At 40.6% G+C, this 16,546-nt stretch overlaps 1 protein-coding gene across 2 annotated transcripts in view; it reads right to left on the bottom strand.

Moving 5' to 3' along the window:
- Positions 1-5,696, bottom strand: part of ITCH (itchy E3 ubiquitin protein ligase) — a 30,958-nt gene extending 25,262 nt beyond the window's left edge. For both annotated transcript variants that reach the window (XM_010017537.1, XM_010017538.1), the window contains exons 1-3: positions 5,608-5,696; positions 2,554-2,692; positions 241-365 (exon numbers count right to left, since the gene is read on the bottom strand). In XM_010017537.1, coding sequence (XP_010015839.1) covers positions 241-365; positions 2,554-2,692; positions 5,608-5,677 — 334 coding nt within the window. In that variant the 5' untranslated portion in view covers positions 5,678-5,696. The remainder of the gene's footprint in view (positions 1-240; positions 366-2,553; positions 2,693-5,607) is intronic.
- Between the last annotated feature and the right edge of the window lie 10,850 nt (positions 5,697-16,546).

The raw sequence follows: 16,546 nt of genomic DNA, 5'->3' as shown, positions 1-16,546 counted from the left end.
TTTCCTAGCATCAAGATCTCAGTTTTATTTTTAAGCTATATAAAAGGAAACACTTTAATTAGGCTTTCCCTCTTGCACAGACCAGTAAAGTGAAAAATACCAGGTTTTCAATGGCACCATAGCAGACTGTCTATAATGAAATAAGAGGACACTGAAAAAGCAGAAGGAAGCTCATAAATACAGCCTGTAGCCACAAAAGGAAGCTGTAAAGGCCATCTACAGAGCTGCATGCAGACTTACGTTTCATACTGTTTGATTTCAAAGTCTCTTGGATATCCAGAGCAGCACTTCCCAGAAGGACATCAGATTTTAATGTTTGATGGCTCCAGACTCGAAAATTTAATTTACTTACAGGAGTGACAATTCTGAAAAGAAAAAGTTGAGCACTGAGTAAGGCCATTTGTTGGCAGGGGAAGTGGAAGAACTGATCGATCTAGTGCCATTTAAAATCATTTAAAATCAAAGAAACAACAGTGATTAACATCACACCATTCCTATCACATCCTCAAATGCAGGACGTTTACGTGTCACTTAATGACAAGACTGTTGCAAGGCTGTTTATAGACTATGTGGTTTATTCTTATTATTTCAAAGGAAATACCTACAGAAAAACTATCACCTCACAATTAGCATCTGAGTGTAACCAGGACTAGAAAAAACAGACTCATTCTTGCAGGTTCACATTTCATGAGTGTTTAGCATTTGTGTACCCTGATGTGAGAATTTCTCACACAGTGGGAAAGCACCACATTTGCTTTCTGTAGAGGTTATGAGAGAACAGAATCATAGAATCCCAGCGTGGTTTGTGTTGGAAGGGACCTTAAAGCTCATCCAGTTCCAACCCCTGCCACGGGCAGGGACACCTTCCACTAGAGCAGGTTGCTCCAAGCCCCTGTGTCCAACCTGGCCTTGAACACTGCCAGGGATGGGGCAGCCACAGCTTCTCTGGGCACCCTGTGCCAGCGCCTCAGCACCCTCACAGGGAAGAGCTTCTGCCCAAGAGCTCATCTCAAGTCTCCCCTCTGGCAGGTTAAAGCCATTCCCCCTTGACCTACAGGCCCTACAGGCCCTTGTCCAAAGCCCCACATTAGGACATCCCATAAAACGTGAAGTACTCAGAAATCCCAAAAAATATTTTTAGAATGACTGCTCCCCTAATAAGCTGGCACATACTTACATCATATTCTGACAAAGAAGTAAGAATGTATACAAAGGTATTCAGCATTTTACTAGTGTACTTCTGGCTTCTCAGTGCATTTACTGAGACAAAAGACTTCACAATTCATAAACTCCCCTCACCATCTCCAGGAGCAGGACACATTACTTCTACAGTGTGCTCATTTAATTATGTCCTTGGAGAATTGGTTCCAGGTTTACGATCAAAAAAAAGACCCTTATGAACCAAACTATCGCAAGTTTCTCTTTATTCCAGATAAAATAATATGAAAAAGAATCCAACCATTTATTTCTATCCCACTTCCCTGAGGCTTTTCTTCCATTTTACTTGTTCTACCGATACAACAATCTGAAACTTCATTCAACACATGGTGCTACAAACTGGAAAGATACCTTCCAAAGAGCAGACACAGTACATCCAGTGGCAATGTCACTCTCCACATAGACCAAACAAGAGCCTTAGTTCCCTCAGAAAAATCTTGTGGGCTGATAAGGTCATAAAACCACAATACTGCAGCCTCTGCCAAACACACAGACAGTCTGAATTTGTGACCTCTGCTCCTAGAAAAGCCACCAGCAGTGTCACTCCCTAAACGTGGAAGCTCTTGATCAAGGATTACCTATGTGGTCAGACCCTCCACTCCAGACCTATGCCAGAAGAAATGTTCTGGGAGATCCCCCGCTGGAGAAGAAACACATGCAAACAGAAAGATTTGCTGCCACCCTCCTCCCTCCAGCTCCAAAACAAGCCAAATCAAACCATGCTCATTTCAAAACTGCTAAATCTCGCGAAACTTTTTGCAGCAAGATGATGGCAGGTGAGAAAGTGTGTGTGAATAAGGCACATCCTGGAGAATAATGTAGCTCTCCTAGTGATAAGAGAAACCAAAATGCCTAGATTTTTCCTTGTTCTTCTTAAAAGTATTCTGGCAACAGCAGAACAAAAAGCATCACGAGAGAGCTCATACTACAAAATGGACTCACAAAACTTTTTCCCTAGAAAGTTGCTCTCAGAGTTCAAGTATTCACCTGCCCCTTGTGCTCCCTTGAGTTTTGAGAAGCCTTACAACAGAGAAACAAACTGATATCAGTATCAGTTGCAGGTTGGACACAGGGGCTTGGAGCACCCTGCTCTAGTGGAAGGTGTCCCTGCCCGTGGCAGGGGTTGGAACTGGATGAGCTTTAAGGTCCCTTCCAACCCAAACCAGGCTGGGATTCTGTGATGTATGATTCTATGATATTTGCTCCAGAAGTCAACACAAATATCTTCACATCACATAACACTGAATGCCTGGCTTAGAAACACAAACCTGAAGTCCACTGTCATTTGCATTAACTTTGCTCTAACAAACTAGAAAACAAAACCATCGAACTTACACTGTAAGATGCTGTTTCCACTTTGGACTGTTTGTATTGTTGCATTTTTCTGTCTTCTTTGACTGTCCATCTACTGAGACTTCCACATAAGGGCTGGGTCCAAACCACTTGTTTTTTTCTTTGAGTTTTGCCGAAATAACTGTTAAGAAAGAGAAAAAAAATAGTGATTTACTCAATAAGATTTCAATTGCAAATAATATTTTTCAGTTGTGTGCTTCAGTATTCAAGTATCAAGTCACTGATGCCTGACAATAACACTCAAGAAAAACCAAAATATGTTAGACGGACAAAAAAGCTCTTGCATTCCAGGTCTATATATGCTGTAGCTCACACATATGCCTAAGACATGCAACAGCACTTCTGTAAGATCAGACACTATAATTAATAATAATCAGTAGAAGAGCCACAAAAGGGCTTAGGTGTTGAAAGTAGAAAATATCCTCTACAACTTCATTCTATCACCAGCCAAAAGAATTCCAGGAGTTTATTACACATGCTTGTTAAAAAGCTCAAAACATGTTCAGTCTTCCTCACTAAGGAATCATGGAAAACTGCCCCCACTTCCGGTGAAATGAAAATAACTAACAAAAATAACTTGTGTTAGGTGTTCTGTATCAATGTAAACTTACAGAAAAGCTAAAGGCAAATTCTGAGTACCAATAACTACCTACTGATCTAGAAGGGGTACTAAAAGAAATCTGGAGAGGGACTTTTTACAAGGGCCTGTAGGGACAGGTCAAGGGGGAATGGCTTTAACCTGCCAGAGGGGAGACTGAGATGAGCTCTTGGGCAGAAGTTCTTCCCTGTGAGGGTGCTGAGGCGCTGGCACAGGGTGCCCAGAGAAGCTGTGGCTGCCCCATCCCTGGCAGTGTTCAAGGCCAGGTTGGACACAGGGGCTTGGAGCAACCTGCTCTAGTGGAAGGTGTCCCTGCCTGTGGCAGCAGGTTGGAACTGGAGGAGCTTTAAGGTCCTTCCAACACAAACCAGTCTGGTTTTGACTTGCAGCTCTAGAGGTTTGAGGAGGGGCATGGACAGGACACACAGGACAACACACAGGACAGGGATGAACATAGACACATTTGTCTTGGTCTTTTGTTTGGTTGGTTGGGTTTTTTTGGTGGTTTGGTTTTTGGTTTGTTTGGTTTTTAAACACTGAACAGCACTGACTGCAACACTCCTGTCTTTCCAAATAACCATGGCTATGCTGCCTCCATGTAGCCAAAGAAGCATGCATATGTGCCAGCCTACCCCTGAACTTTGACTCTTGGATCAGGAGTGTTCTTGGGTTCCTTGACAACACTAAACTCACAAACCAGTACTTCAGATAAATTTCAGTACTACAGACGTTTCCAATGGGGCAGTGAACTCCACTCTGTTCTAATAACTAACAACTTGGTCTCCTGGGCTTTTGTCACCCACCTCAGCTGCACTACATCCTTAAAAAAAGGATGACTAATTCAAGCCCATATGGCTAATCTACCTAGATTCCCTTTATAGACTCTGCTCCTTTAGAGATTTAGACAAGTAGCTTAGTATAAACTGCTCTGAACTGCTCTCAAGGGAAACTCTTTCTCTATTACAGATATCTTATAGAAATTAACTCCAGTTAGCTAACATTAATTCTCATGAATAGCTCCCCTTGCCTTCCCCTCATGTCTCCAGCACTTATATACTACAGCATCCCATGCCTTAACGTTGCTCTCTCAAAGGCATCAAGACCTACTTTGAGGCAGCACAAATCAGCAGTCTTGTACCTACTTTCAAGGTTCATTCTTAAGCAGACAACCTGAAAGTTGATTTAAATCTGGTGAAGACAGTGCAACAGGGAGGTGAGGGTAGGGCAGGTGCTGTTTACAGATAAAGTAACTCCTGCTTGCACAGGAAATAGTTTGCTTGCAGACTGTGGCTGAACACAAATGGAGAACCATGCAAATATCTTAATAGTCTCATTTCTAAACAAAGCCATTTCTTCCACTTTTCTTTCTTCATGTGAGTCACAGGTCTTTAACAGAGCACACCTTAGATAGCAATCACCACTTCAATCACTAGCTCTGCTCTCCATAGCTATGTAAAGGACATACCCCCTTCCATACCCCTTCATTTTCTTTTTTTTTCTCTCCAGTATCAACCTGTAGGAACAAGATTTCTCTTAAAGACTCATGGCCCACTGAGAAAAAACATGCTGGTGACCTCAAGATGACAGCTTAGAGCCAGTACAACTTACTCAATTCCAACCTTTCTAGCTATAGCTTTCCCATCTATTTTTGACAACTCTTTTCATCCCCATAATATCAACTTTGTGAAACGTTTGCATATACTCACAGATCTTCCACACTGAGCACTCAAAATTTACCCTTGATGCTTCTAAACCCAAACCTGCTTAAATGCTCTTCTATGCCCAGGCTTCGGCTTTTATGCTTCAGTAAAGTTTGTTAGAGTGAGTAAATACCGGGAATAAAGTTTCAACAGCTACTCTGTTGGTGGGGCACTGAAAAAGCAAAGCATGCCAGGCAAACCCATTTCTATGCAATCTACAGGCGATCAACTACAATAGCATTCTCACCAATATGTTTATTAAAGCTCCTTTACAACAGTGGCCACAAGAGCATGTAACAAGGGAGAAGAGATAAGTCAAATTAAATGAACAGCAGTTTAGATTCACTTAGCTTGAGATGTAAAAAGATTGTTAGGAGTAAGTGCTGGATTTGGTATTATGTCGAGTGTTAACTGAAAGCAGTATCATAATACAGGATTACATTTCAGAGGACTGTTCTGTACAATTTACTTAACAGCATTCAAAACCAATTTCTCCTTCCTTTTTTCTTTTTACCTAAAAAATTACCACTTCAAAATGCATTTTAGATAAAATCCTGAATAAAATAGCTGTCAAGTAATGATGGCAAGACACCTTCAATTTTACTGTGCAACTTCTCTTGGGTTTTTTGCAACTCCAAAGTCCCTGAAATGCAACATACTAGTGACTTGTATTTTATTGTGAGAAAGAAAACACTTATGTTTCTAACCAGAAGAGAGATTTCCTTTCATAAGGCTTACCAGTGATCTGAAGCTGTGATTTCATGGAAAACCCACTGGATGGTCCTGATCTGGACCCACTGCCAGCCATAATACGGGCTGGATCTTGAATCTGGATGAAGACACAACGTAAACATTTGAATCCTCAGAAACTCAAAAATTAAATCATCTGGTTTTTGGCACGTAGATACATTACACTGCAAACAAACCCACCATGCTTGTTTTCTTTCTAGTTCGTTTGCATTTCCCCACAGTCCAGAAAATAGTTTACAAAGGGCTTAGTCTCTACTATTACACGATCTGTAAATATGCAAAAGAGGTCTTTTGATTTTGTCCCTTCCACTTGCCAAGCAACTGAGAGGGAATGACATTCTCATTGCAAAGTTTGCTGTACCTCTTATGTCTCAAAGTATCAGGCTATTTCAATGCCTTAAGTCCTGGGTAAGTTTAGCTGCCCATGTCAAGTATTACTTGGTTATACATAAAAATCCAACCAACCAACCCACAAGCATAGGAAAAAGACTGAAAATGAATGATTCAATTAAAAAGTGCATTTCAAAAATTTAGATAAACCCATTTCTGTATCTCTCAGAATTGACTCAGATCAAGTCAACAGAGAAGGGCTGCAATTCTACAAAGCACTTAACTAAAAGAGGAAATACACCACTTCTGAAAGAGGGTAAAGACACCCTTCATCTGAGCCCAACCTGACCTCTCACCACACCCCAGTCCTCAAACTGGTGCGGTAGTAGGTGCTACCTGATACTAGCCTGGGCTCCTAGCATCAAAGAATGCAAATATTCCTACTACTCTTTGAACTTTATTCAATTCAGCATTTGGTTTTGGGAAGCAGGAGGGAAAAGTGGACAATATGCATCATACAGCTTTGAAATTGACAGCAGTGAAACAGCATGCTACTATTTTAAAAAGACATCACTTTGGAAACATCCAGCCATCCTTGTCTCTAATTCATTTTTAAAACACATTTTCAGCTCAATATCCCTTACCAGCTAAACAAAATATAAACCTCTGCAGCAGATTATCCAGTGGAAAATGAATGGGTTCTTGAAGACTCCAAATTACCCGCTGGATACAACTTCCAGACTACTAACTGCATCCCGTTGTGCCGTGCTCTCTCCTCATTGTGTTCTGTGGTCATAACCTACCACGAACCCACCCATCAACCTCTATGTCTGGCCTCTCTCTCTAGGCTCCCCTCTGGTGTGGGCTCAGCTGCCCTGGCCAAGGGACTGGCTACTGGGCACACAGTATTTCAGAAGTAGTCTAAATGTCAAAGATTTAAAGGAAGATTCTTATTCTGATCCTTCTACTGAACTCACTAGGTGTCCTTTATGCTTTAAGAAAGCAGCTGAACAGCACCATGACAGACATGCAGGATAGCCTCAAGGAGTTTGCATTAACAGACCAGCATCTATTTTCCACCCGAAGAAATAACACTGCCCAGAATACAAATGCAGTTACTGAAGGTGACAATTTCCAACTGAAGTCATACAGTAGGCATAAACAGCATACAACATCTATTCAGGAGCACATGCTAAAGCTTACTTTCATTTCTAAGCCTGCAAAATACACTCATTAAAATAATTTTATGAATATTTTGAGAATATGCAGAAAAAGTCCTAGCAGCTTAATCACATCTGCAGTGACTGTCCTGTAACATTTGCTGAGTTAGCACGTGTGTACATACAAGTTAAGGAGTGAGACATGGTTTTCACTAACTAGCTTAGTACAACTTAAAGAACCTGTTGCCTCCCAATGCTTCTAGAAGAAAAGACACTATATTACACATAGAATCATAGAATTGTTTGGGTTGGAAGGGACCTTAAAGCTCATTCACTTCAAACCCCCTACCATGGGCAGGGACACCTTCCCCTAGACCAGGTTGCTCAAGGCCCATCCAACCTGGCCTTGATTGTTGGGTTCTCTGAGCTGCCATAACATTCCTAACTATTTTTCAGCAATCACACTTTGGAGTCTTACTTTATTACACACTTGCTAATATCCAGCAGCTCCTCACTTAAAGCAAGCTCTGTTAGTTAACCAGGAAAAAAAAAATTCCAAGAAAAGAAGCAGGAAGCAACAATCTGTCCGTGCCCTGCACTTTGACAGCCCTATTTCTCTTCTCATGGTTTCAAACACCTCGACTCCAACGGGTCTTCTGCTCTCCTCGACTGTCAGCTGAAAAAGACTGAGCAAACAGAATCCCTGGTTCCGTGCCAGGCACCCAACAAGGAAGAGCTCCTGAACTCACACTGCAGCTTCTCTCTCAGCTGGGCACTAATCTAAGCCTTTTCCCTACCATGTATATATTCTGTCCAGATTTTTATAACTCAGAAATTTAACTAACTTTGACACCCCATCTCCCTCAATTTTTTCCTGGAACGGATCAGCAATTATCAAAGTCTGTAGTGCAACACACAGGAAAATGGGACGAGCCGAACAGGATCAGCAGGTGGAATTGTATACACCTCATTTTCTTAGGAAACAAGGCTAAAATACCTTCATTAGTCAAATATGAACCCATGATGATTAATGAACTGCACTTAGAAGCACAAAGAGATTGCAAAACACAATAAACCCCTCAAGTCACACACATCCATCTGATTTCTATATTTAAGCTTAATTTTTAGCATTTAGCTCCTCTTTTGTTTATATATAACAAATATACAAATTAAATCTCTTTGGTAAGAAACTACTGTATTAAGAGCTATCTTTAATAGTAGCATTGCGTAGGATTTCAACTCAAAATCAGCCTAGGGCTGCTTAGAAACTTAATCATAAAACAACATACACTCTTTAAGCATTATTAAAATATTGCCATTTGGTTTTATTACAATAGAAAACACATTTAGGATTCAGTGAAAATGACTTAAGACAAGCAATTCTGTCAGCAATTGGATGTGAAGGGCCCTCATGTGTGAACACCAATAAGCATTTTAACTGTGTGAGGCTTTCAGAACTCTTGCCAGCAGAAATGAGCTCAACAATTGCTTTCAAACTATTTCATAAATAATTTTCTGAGCAAACTATAGTCTGAGAAATCATTATAAAGTAGCTATATCTGCTTTATAATTCACTGTAATGCAACAAGTACTTCCATGAACTCGGAATGTACACTCAAGGGGTTTTTCTGCAGTAGAAAGTTATACACATCTTCATAAATATTTAGGGTTTTGATTTGGGTTTGTGTGTTTGCGGTTTTTTTCCCCCTGGTTTTGCTTTGTTTTACATGATGTTATGGCTTATATTGCCATTTTTGCCCTCGGATGCTGCTACCCTCTTCCAAGAAGCTGCCAGAGTTTGCAATTTAGAAACATTAGTTGTAAGGTTTGAAGGCTGTGACAGAGAGATCGGGGCAGCGTAAGAAACGCTCAGAACATGACCAGGTAAGTAGAATTTCCTCAGAAACCAACAGGACAAATTATCTGGCATATAAAAAGACATAATATGGTACATAAAAAGATATAATACAAAATAATACAGAATTAATATCTTCTTGTCATTAAGAACAAACCACTCAAATGTTTGCCTGAATTTCTTCGGTGGCTGCACACCTACTCCCAGGTAGGCAGGAGGTTTGCTTTTATAACATGCTCCCATAATGTGTAGATCATTAGATAAATTGCACTCAGCTTCATTACTGCATATGCCAGTGTTTGTACTCAAGCAGGTTTGAATTAACATGCCTTAAAATAAATCTTCCTCACAGTAGGAAATTCGATGCACGCATCCTTTTGGGGTTCAGCTCTTTGAACTCCACCTCTAAGTAGTGTGCTTTCTCAGAAGCGTCCCCTATGGCATGACCTGATGCTGCCAGGCCAAACTGCATCATCTGCAGTGGCATTTTAATCCAAGACAGCGAACTTCATGTGAACATGTAAGAGTAGTGTGCAATAACAAAGCAATTCTAGAGAAGTGCAGCCCAGATGCTACAAACACTCTTACAAAAGGGGAGGCAGAAGGGGATGATGCTCAATATTTTTCTTTTAAGAAATCAGGAGACAGAGCGGGGAGAAAAGCAGCTTCAGTTGACTTCTTGGTTAAAGCAAAGTGAGGGAAGAGGTGGAAAGAAACTTCTTACCCTACAGAATCAGGGAGTACACAAAGAAAAATGCTGTCAAAGGCCTGAGAGATCTTCAGAGCATTACAACAATTCAACCTACAGTGACTTTATTCAGTGTTGGGATTCATGTTAAACGACTGACTTACTGAGGAAGGTAATATTTTTTCCTATTAATCTGAAAGAATAGAAGAGACAACTAGGTCAGAATGAAACCCCGTGACTATGTATTATACATGCATAGCTCTGAAAATATGTTGGCACATGCTCTTTGTAATTTAAAAACTACTGAAATAATTGCACATTGTTGGCTGCTGTAAGCCTTATGTTTAGTAATTCATTTTCAGAAGAGGCTAACCTGCTCTTTACAGGTGTCCCAATTCAAAGTGCATTTGCCGGTTCAATAACCCAGTAAAAAACATCATCATATCATGAAAAAGCTTATTTACCATAACGAGTAACAGTGGTTTTGACAACCCCACTGTATAACCCAGTAGTAAAGGCTTTTGGGGGAAGTATAAAATATGCAAAGTTCTGTTTGAAAAAATACATATGCTGTAACATGTCCCCTTTACAACAGTTACTTTTATCAACAGGTATGGGAGTTACATGCAACTGAGATGAGATTAGGTATTTCAGAGTAAGTTCAAAGTCACCTGTTCGAATGGATGCTGCACTTTTCTGTGTGTGAGAAATGAAATGCAAATGGTCTCCCTCCCTCCCCCCAAAACACTGAAGCCTCTTTTTCAATGAAGGCATGGATATGGTGGAAAAGTTCTCAAACATTAGCTGTAATCACCCAGTAAGCCCAGGCAGAGCCAGCTAGTTTGGCAACTTACTTGTTTAGCAAATTTGCAGTTACTTTAACTGTTCAAGTTTCATCTTTAAAGTACAAAGGGCTTTGACAGAGCTGGTTTTATTGTTTGACATTTTTATAAGTTTTTTTCCCCTAAAAGTAAGTTTTATGGACATGGTCAGTTTTGCCCAAAAGAGTAACAAGACACAGAAAGAAAGAAACTGCTGAGTAATCAACCAGGAAGAAAAGAATACATACATATTGTAAGAGTGTTGAGTACAAGTTGGAAAGGGAAGCATTATGATGTTTGCATCAAAGGATATTTATATAAGGAATGGAAACACAGAGGATTTTAACAGCAGAACAGCCATTCCTGCATGTGAGCAGCACTACACCTATCCACCAGAAAGGCAGTAAAATCAAAGTGGTCTCTACCATAATACATCTGCTGAAATTTAAAATCCAGAAGCCTAAATGTTCTTCTGTGAGCTGTGAAATGCAGAGCATAGTGGAACCAGCCCCAGACTCCAGGCTGAACTGCTGAGCCGGTGTTGACACATCTCCACTGCTATCAGCAAGTATATTCCCCAGGTTAGACCCAGCACCACAGGCACACCTCCCTTCTGCTGCATACACACTCCATTTAACTATTCACAAAGCCACATAAAGGCAGCTGCGCTGGTAAGAATGAGTGAGATGCAGACTCGAAGACAACACTTGAGCCAATTCAATAGACTAGCTAAAAATATATTTGTGGGAAATACAATTTAATCACTTTGGGAAGCAACTCAACTGACACGACCTTCAGAGGCTGCAACAAGGGGAAAGCAAGATAAGATAAACCACGAACCATAAGAGAAGAGGTGTCCAACTTCTGTCCTTTCCCTGCTGTGGGCTTGCTAATGAGAAATCTTTGACATTGAAGTAGAAACTTCACCAATTATGCTGTCTCAGAAACGCTTATTTTACATTTTTCCCCCATCTAATTCACATATACAATAGATACAATTCATTGTACTTTTGAGTCAACACAGAAACCACCTTCTTGTTGCATTTGCTTACAGGCTCTCAGTTCTACACCCTTTCAAGGTACAGTGGTACTTCAGAGTCAGAAGTCATACCTCCTTTAACAAGTCGTATCTCCTGCCATAGGTCTATATATATAATCTTATGAGTGAGATTATCTGGGTAACTACTATCCTGAATATTACTATTGGATGTTTTCCTGCTACAAGTAAACATACCTTGTAGACAACTGTTAAGATTAGCATGAACAAAGGAGGAATGGAAATGTGCATTTGTAAACCAGGAAAACCAGCAAAACAAAGGTTAAAAGAATGGCTTTTACTGAATAACAAAGGACACTTCTTTTCTGAGGAGTGTTTGTGTCAAGACCAGGATGCCTTCACTCTGATAAGACACAGATGACTGGCCAGCAAAGGAACCTGTGGGTTAAAGAGAGTGCCAGCAGGGTTGCATCACATCACAAACATCATTCCTTTTCCTGTTAACCCGACAGGAAAACATACTGCAGCTACAAGGATATGGATATTCCAAATAAGGAATAAAAAAACAACTTAAGCCTTCACTTAAGATTTATGAGGGCAGAAGTAAGCCAGATTCTAAAGCAAAAGACTGGCTTAAAACAACTCTTGACTCCCATAGGATATAAAATATCAACCTATAAAGCAGGTTGTCACCAAAAGGAACCCGAAGCATGACAAACAGCTGACAGATACCATTAGCTCCAAATTGCACATAAAAGACACTGACTATATCACCTCAACACACAAATGTCCTGGCGCTTGCGAGTACACAAATGTGAGAGAGAAGAGTAAATGATGTGTAGGAGAGAATGAGTGGAGTGGGTAAAATTAATCTGAGACTTGAAAAGGAAATACCACATTCCCTTCCTGCAAAGTCTCACTGAGATTTGTCATACTAATTTCCACCGACCTCATACACAATATGAATGATCAGTCTGACACTCCACAGATACCCTACAATAGGATCAGAAGATGGCTCTGTGCTGTGTTAGGAACTGATTTAAAATGACAGTAGCAAAGACTAAGGAACTACAGATTCACAGCCTTAAACACCTTTCTAAAAGCACTGGGACAATGAATCCTCAGCACCAATTCCTTGGGTTTGCCATGTACCACTTCAAAAGAGAACCAAACATGGGAAACTTTTCTGAATCCACAGTATCTAAGTTGGAAAAGCTGAAAAACATTTAACCTGACTATCAAAACAAAGAGATTGCCTGAGGAAAGACAGAATAACTCTGGAAACATTGTGGCCAGACACCCAGTGATATTCACACTCTTAACTTTTACCTCAATACCAGGGATCACCAGCGTTCCTTATGCAAACTGTGCAGATAGAAGAACTGGTCCATCAGCTTCAACCCGCAGAAGAAAAATGCTTCCAACAACACTGTCTGCAATCTAAATTAAACTATGGCTTCAGGCCTCTCAAACCGAAGACATCAAAATTACAGGGAATTCATTCATTAGCATCTCTGCACCAAGAAGCCTGCCTGTATAACCTGCCCCTCAGCAGAAATACTTCATAGGACTTCTTTCTACATACAGATAGCATTTGATACTGAAGAATTGCAAAAAAGACATGTAAAGAAATAGTACTGCAATATACAATATCGAAAGGGGTGCAGAGGGGGGAATCGAGTAGTTTGACAGTTTCTTCCCTTTCAACAGCACATCATTAATTCCCCAACCACAAGCTGTTCTCAGGCTAAGGCTGTGGCAGGCAGGACAAAAGGGACAAAACAGGCTTTGCCACCAACTCGGGTAAGTTGCCAAAGAATTTCCTTCCTAACTAGAAGGACATAGCTTTTACTGACTTTTAATAAATGCTCAGGGAGGAACAAAAGACAAAAGTGTACATGAACATCATACGCCTTTTGCTTGATTCCAAGCAGCCTGGCAAGGAAAGCCACTGCAGAGAGCTGCACGAGAGAATTAAAACCCTTTGTAAAAACAAAGAGATGGTCTATTTTTATTTCAGCCATTTCCTTCTCATGGTACAATCCATTTCAAAGAGGACAACAATACATATATGCAAACCACTGAGCCAAAACTGGTTGAACTGCTGTAATCTTAGAAATAGACCAATATTTAAAATGCCTGGTTCTTAAATACCACTGTTGAAAAACAAGATATATTAAACTTGGCACACGTGTTAACCCACAGCAGAGAAAATTAAATTGGTTTTAGGAAGACAGAGAGGAGAGTGAAACTTGAATCATGCTATGACCAACAGTCAGATTTTTAAACTGTTGGATTTACTGGTATTAACTGGACAGTAACTGGATTAACTCCTGCATTTTACAAACCACTGCTTTTAGAAATTTATTTTGGCCTTTTTAACTCTCATGAAAAAAGATTTTGTAATAATACAGCTTCAACACAATATGGCATTGACTCCAAACTATGCTTCATCCTAATACTTGTGTGATGAGGATTCAGGAGGATGTATTCAGTAGTAGTACACACTTGAACTATGTTCTGATCTGTGGACTGGAGGGGAAGCAGCCACCTTGCTATTCACAAAGCAAGACAAAGTGCTTTTCAGTCAAGAAACCAGATATCCCAGCCTACTCCTATTATGGCTGGAAGTACCCAGATGTATCATGGGCTGACAATACACTCACAAAGCACAAGTTGGTTTATAAGGGTTTGTGCTCTTTTATCCATTTCATGATGGACAAAACTATTTTTCTGGGCCCCTTCTTGTGGAAGCTTATCCTATACGGCATGATCTTGCAACAGCTGTTGGTTGCTGTTTCTTGATGGAGTATCAAATCCCTGAAGGCAATGACTACAAACGTTTTTAGTTAGTCATAAGACAACTTACCAAATTTAGCCCCAAAACTATCTCCATAGTAGGTGGTTGTATTGGATTTATGTGGTTTTGGTAGCAGGGACCCTGCAGGGGTAACCACTGTGAGAAGAGATCAGGAGCTGTGTTGGAGAGAGCCAGCTCCAGGAGACCTACCACTGGCCCCAGCTAAGCCCATCAGAGATGCTGGTAGTGTCTCTGCAATAACACAGTTAAGAAAGGGTAAAAACCACTGTGCAGCAGTTGTGTGGGAGAGGAGTGAGAAAATGAGAGAGCTACAATTCTGCAGACACCAAGGTCAGTGAAGGAGACAAGGAGGTGCTTCAGATAACAGGGCAGAAATTCCCCTGCAGCCCATGGAGAACACCATGGCTGTCCGCTGCAAGCCCATGGATGACCCCACACTGGAACAGGCAAATATGCCTCGAAGGAAGCTGCAGCCTGTGCAGAGCCCACACAGAAGCAGGCTCCTGGCAGGAGGCTGCAGTCCATGGAGAGAAGCCTATGCAGGAGCAGGTTTGCTGGCAGGACCTGCGGTCCATGGGGACCCACACTGGAGGAGTGTGTTCCTGAAGGACTGCGTCCCATGGGAAGGGCTCACACTGGAACAGTTCTTGAAGAACCACAGCCCATGGGAAGGCCCCACACTGGAGAAGTTGTATCCCATAGGAGGGACTCCACAATGGAGCACATAGGGAAATATCCTTTTAGCATCTGACCTTACACAATTTGTGTTATTAGGACTGCTAGACATGTCTAACAAAAAGGCATCAACTTCTAGCAATCAGAACTCTTGTATCTTGCAAAAATTAGTTACAGCTTTTCCTCTTGATTCTTCCACTTCCTTGCACTGTGAATCATGTCCTACATGGAGCTTGGTGGAAATACAGGTTAAAAATAAAGATAAACTGTGCTGTAACTTCAGGGTTATCCTTCCTCAGAGAAGACAAGCCAGTTACAAAGATTGAAGCAATGTCATTGGCAGACATGTACTGACAGAGCCCTAATGGGCAAAAAAATCTTCTATATTTCACTTTTAAAAAGCAACACTGTTAGATTTCCAGGTTTCTAAACAGAAAGTCCTTCAGAAGTGTAAACAACATTTTCCTGTGGTAATTTTGGAAGAGAATTTTCTCAAGGGAAAAGCTAGTGGTGTGGCCAGGTGGTTATGAGCAGTCACTGGTAACTGTGCATTACCAGTACACTGAGCAGGTAGCCAAAAGCATTTAGTATTTCCTTTGAATTGTGTTTTGAATTGCAGCTGTTTCATCAAACCAATACTCTGCAGCATGCCGCCTTGGTTACACTTTACCTAAGGAAGATTGTACCCTAACTGCTCAGAAATACATGAATTTATTTTGTAATTCAGAGATTATGTTTCTCAACACTACTCACATTTTAATCGCGACAGCTCTGAGCACAATGCAGCACTGAAGTGATGGAGTCCAAGAGAGTTACAAAACACAGTTACCAAAATCAGGAATATTTTTGTTCTGTCTGCCCTATAAAATCTCATTTTGACCTACAGCTACATTTATGCTTCAGCTGGCTCTGAGGCTAAGCGGTTCCTACAAAGCAAAACCCCAATCTTGAGCATCTCAGTCAAATACTTATGCTGGTGATTGGAAGAGGTTATTTTAGATGTCTACCATGAAAGATGAAAAGGAAATTCTCCTAAGAACTTCACCAAAGTCTCTTCCTGCCTGTTGCTACAGAATGGAAAGGAAAGAATTTATCTGGAAGCCTCCACTTATCACTGCATTAGCTATGTGACATGGCAGTGAGAAGAGATGGTCACACAAATCCACAAGCCATTTTATTCATATTAAATTGACTTTTAACTAGGGCAATGAAATAATCGTAATGTTATCACCCAGAACAAAAGTTTTAAGTCCCAGTTGTAAGTTATTTTTTCCCCTTTAAGCAATTTTCTTACTTGTAATCTACTAACTGATGAGTGCCTGGAAGAGATACCTGAAATCATTCCCCTTTTACCTGTCTTTTTGCAGTTTTAACAGTTTTCCTGAAAGGCAAGGAGTTAGTAGAAATAGTCAGGAAAAAACACAAATTAACATTTCCATATTTCAAGCAAAGATACTCAAGGATTAAGAGTTATTCCACATAAAACAGACGAGCAAAGATAAAAAAAAAAACCCACATCATAAAAAAAAACAAAAAACAAACAACTAAATTTTTGCCTGTAATGAAGTAGACAGAAAAGG

This window comes from Nestor notabilis, unplaced genomic scaffold (assembly GCF_000696875.1).
Source record: "Nestor notabilis isolate BGI_N333 unplaced genomic scaffold, ASM69687v1 scaffold34166, whole genome shotgun sequence".
In the NCBI taxonomy this organism is placed as follows: Eukaryota; Metazoa; Chordata; class Aves; order Psittaciformes; family Psittacidae; genus Nestor; species Nestor notabilis.
Note: the sequence above shows the minus strand (reverse complement) of the source record. Positions and strands in the feature narration are given on the sequence as shown.